The sequence below is a fragment of the Bufo bufo genome, chromosome 2, assembly GCF_905171765.1.
Source record: "Bufo bufo chromosome 2, aBufBuf1.1, whole genome shotgun sequence".
Classification (NCBI taxonomy): domain Eukaryota; kingdom Metazoa; phylum Chordata; class Amphibia; order Anura; family Bufonidae; genus Bufo; species Bufo bufo.
In genome coordinates this window covers 345,650,821-345,654,455 of record NC_053390.1, presented here as the reverse complement: position 1 = coordinate 345,654,455, position 3,635 = coordinate 345,650,821, and the positions used below count along the sequence as shown (strand labels likewise).

The window sequence follows — 3,635 nt, the reverse complement described above, 5'->3', positions numbered from 1 at the left end:
TAAAATAAGTCTATTAATGTTGAAATTCCAAGGGGCTTGCAAGATAGTGATGAGCAGTGGGAGGAATACGTGGGCTGGCAGGAGAAGAAGAGAAGACCATGTCCTCCTCCTCCTCCCTCCTGGTATCATTAGGCCAAGCCTCTCCCCGCCCTCCATCCCATAAATAAATGACTACTGTCCACAAGAAATTCCATTGCTCTCCTCCGAAGACAAACACTGGAACAGGCGTGTCCCCTGCTAATCAAACATCCCCTTCTTATTATCCTGCATCCATTCACACCTGGACCATAGGAGGAAGAAGGGATAGCAATGTCTACTGGCTCTCTGAGTGATGTGGAGGACTTCCAAGAGGTGGAAATGTTGGGCTGCGATGCCTTGAAACTGGATTCTAGCAAGGACTTTGGGATCTCAAATGACAGCAATGAGGAAAGCTCCACTTGTGACAATGGTTCTCCTAAGAAAGGCAGAGGAACTACTGGCAAAGGGAGGAAAACCCCACGCAAAAAGAGTTCTCTGACTGGGGTCAATCATGAGGGAAAGCAGGTCCAGAGGAATGCGGCTAATGCCAGGGAAAGGGCCAGGATGAGAGTGCTCAGCAAAGCCTTTTCCAGGTTGAAGACCACCTTACCCTGGGTGCCTCCAGACACTAAACTTTCCAAGCTAGATACCCTAAGGCTGGCATCAAGCTACATAGCTCATCTGAGGCAGATCTTAGCCAATGACAAGTATGAGAATGGTTACATCCATCCTGTGAACCTGACGTGGCCCTTCAAGGTAGCTGGGAAGCCTGACAGTGACCTCAAGGAGGTGGTGGGTACAAGTCGCCTGTGTGGCCCCACGGCATCATGACCCTGCTGAGGGGCCCTGTGGACAGATGGACACGCTGCACAACATCTCATTTAAAGCAACCAAGAGGAGACCAAATGTACATAATCCTAAAGACCCCATTTCTATTTAACGTCATGGCCTTGTCCATGTTATGTTGTCCTGAGCCTGGCTGGTCCCAGAGCTGGAGGAACGTCTTGTGTCATTTTGTACAATATGTTTATATACGGAGGTCCTGCCTTCAGATATACAGATTTATTATACAAATTTATATATATATTTTTTGTTTCTTCAAAAAGATTAGATATTTCTGCGAATAAATTCTGCTTTATACAAGTAAAAAAAAAAAAAAAAAAAGAGGAGGCATGGGAGAAAGTCATGTGGTCAGATGAGACCAAAGTAGAACTTTTTGGTCTAAACTTCACTCGTCGTGTTTGGAGGAAAAAGAAGGACGAGTTGCATCCCAAGAACACCATCCCTACTGTGAAACATGGGGTGATAACATCATGCTTTGGGGGTGCTTTTCTGCAAAGAGGACAGGACAACTGCACTGTTTAAGGGGAGGATAAATGCGGCCATTTATTGTGAGATTTTGAACAACAACCTCCTTTCCTCAGTCAGAGCATTGAAGATGGGTTGTGGCTGGGTCTTTCAACATGACAATGATCCGAAGCACACGGCCAGGATAACCAAGGAGTGGCTCCGTAAGAAGCATATCAAGGTTCTGGAGTGGCCTAGCCAGCCTTCAGACCTAAATCCAATAGAACATCTTTGGAGGGAGCTGAAACTCCATATTGCTCAGCGACAGCCCCGAAACCTGACAGTTCTAGAGGAGATCTGTGTGGAGGAGTGGGCCAAAATCCCTGTTGCAAACCTGGTCAAGAACTACAGGAAACGTTTGACCTCTGTAATTGCAAACATAAGCTTCTGTACCAAATATTAACAATGATTTTCTTAGGTGTTCAAATACTTACCGTATTTTTCGCCCTATAAGACGCACCGGCCCATAAGACGCACCTAGGTTTTTGGGGAGGAAAATAAGAAAAAAAATATTTTTAACCAAAAGGTGTGCTGTGTGTTTGGTGGGTTTGGAACTAATGGTGGTCTGTGGATGGCACTATTACTGGGGATCTGTGGATGACTGACACTGTTATGGGGGGGATCTGGGGGGATCTGTAGATGACGGACACTGTTATGGGGGGGATCTGTGGATGACAGACACTGTTATGGGGGGATCTGTGGATGACAGACACTGTTATGGGGGGTATCTGTGGATGACGGACACTGTTATGGGGGGGATCTGTGGAAGATGGACACTGTTATGGGGGGATCTGTGGATGACGGACACTGTTATGGGGGATCTGTGGATGACGGACACTGTTATGGGGGATCTGTGGATGACGGACACTGTTACAGGGGGATCTGTGGCTGGCACTGTTACAGGGGGGGGGATCTGTGGCTGGCACTGTTACAGGAGGGGATCTGCGGATGGCACTGTTATGGGCTGGGGGGATCTGTGGGTGGCACTGTTATATATGTGCCATCCACAGACCCCCCGGCCCATAACAGTGCCATCCACAGAACCCCCCCAGCCCATAACAGTGACATCCACAGACCCCCCCCAGCCCATAACAGTGACATCCACAGACCCCCCCAGCCCATAACTGTGCCATCCACAGATCGCCCCCGCCTTCTCCCCCCCCCCCCCCCCGCTGCCGCCAGTATACAAATATAAGATGTTATATTCATTTATTGGTTATTAAACATGCCCCCTCAGTCATATTACTACCTTACATCCTAATCGCTTCTGTAGAATTCAGGCAGCCCAAGCCGGGCGGCCGGCTCGTCTCTCACTGACGTCACTTGCCTGCGCCGCCGGCTTCATTCAGGCACATGACAAGAGTTACGCTGCCGCCCGCCTGGCCTGCCTGAATTCTACAGATGCGATTAGGATGTAAGGTAGTAATAGGACTGAGGGGACATGTTTAATAACCAATAAATGAATATGACATCTTATATTAGTATACCGGAGCGGCGGGGCTATACTACACTGACTGCACCGCCCCGCCGCTATTGCCAGCCCCCAGATCCTCCTCCCAGTCCCTCCCCGAGTCCCCGCTCGCTCCTACATCGCAGCTTGCGATGTAAAACGGCAAGCATTCGCCCCATAAGACGCAGGGGCATTTCTCCCCCATTTTGGGGGAAGAAAAAGTGCGTCTTATGGGGCGAAAAATACGGTATGTTCAGCAGTGCAAGACAAATAAATTCTTTAAAAATCATACAATGTGATTTCCTGATTATTTTTTTATAATTCTGTCTCTCAGAGTGGGACTGCACTTACAATGTGAATTTCAGACCCCTCCATGATTTCTAAGTGGGAGAACTTGCAAAATCACAGGGAGTTCAACTACTTCTGTTCTTAACGGTATATGACTTTTAGGGCTATCTGGTTACTTTCAGTTCAAACCAAATTGAATCTAATGCCTACTTTGAATCCAGTCTTCAGGTTCATGTGGACCTGTGGGCGATAGAGTCTCAGTGGGCCTCCATTTGTTTGACTCATTTTGCATGACATATGCGGCAATAAAACTGCATGTATTATATATATATATACACTCACCTAAAGAATTATTAGGAACACCTGTTCTATTTCTCATTAATGCAATTATCTAGTCAACCAATCACATCGCAGGTGCTTCCATGCATTTAGGGGTGTGGTCCTGGTCAAGACAATCTCCTGAACTCCAAACTGAATGTCAGAATGGGAAAGAAAGGTGATTTAAGCAATTTTGAGCGTGCCATGGCTGTTG

At 47.4% G+C, this 3,635-nt stretch overlaps 1 protein-coding gene across 1 annotated transcript; it reads left to right on the top strand.

Annotated features, from left to right (window-relative positions):
* The first annotated feature begins 266 nt into the window (after positions 1-266).
* LOC120991515 (transcription factor 21-like) lies at positions 267-1,161 on the top strand. The gene has a single exon (XM_040420312.1). It carries the CDS (start codon positions 310-312, stop codon positions 847-849), a length of 540 nt encoding a protein of 179 aa, XP_040276246.1. The 5' UTR covers positions 267-309; the 3' UTR covers positions 850-1,161.
* The last annotated feature ends 2,474 nt before the right edge of the window (positions 1,162-3,635 follow it).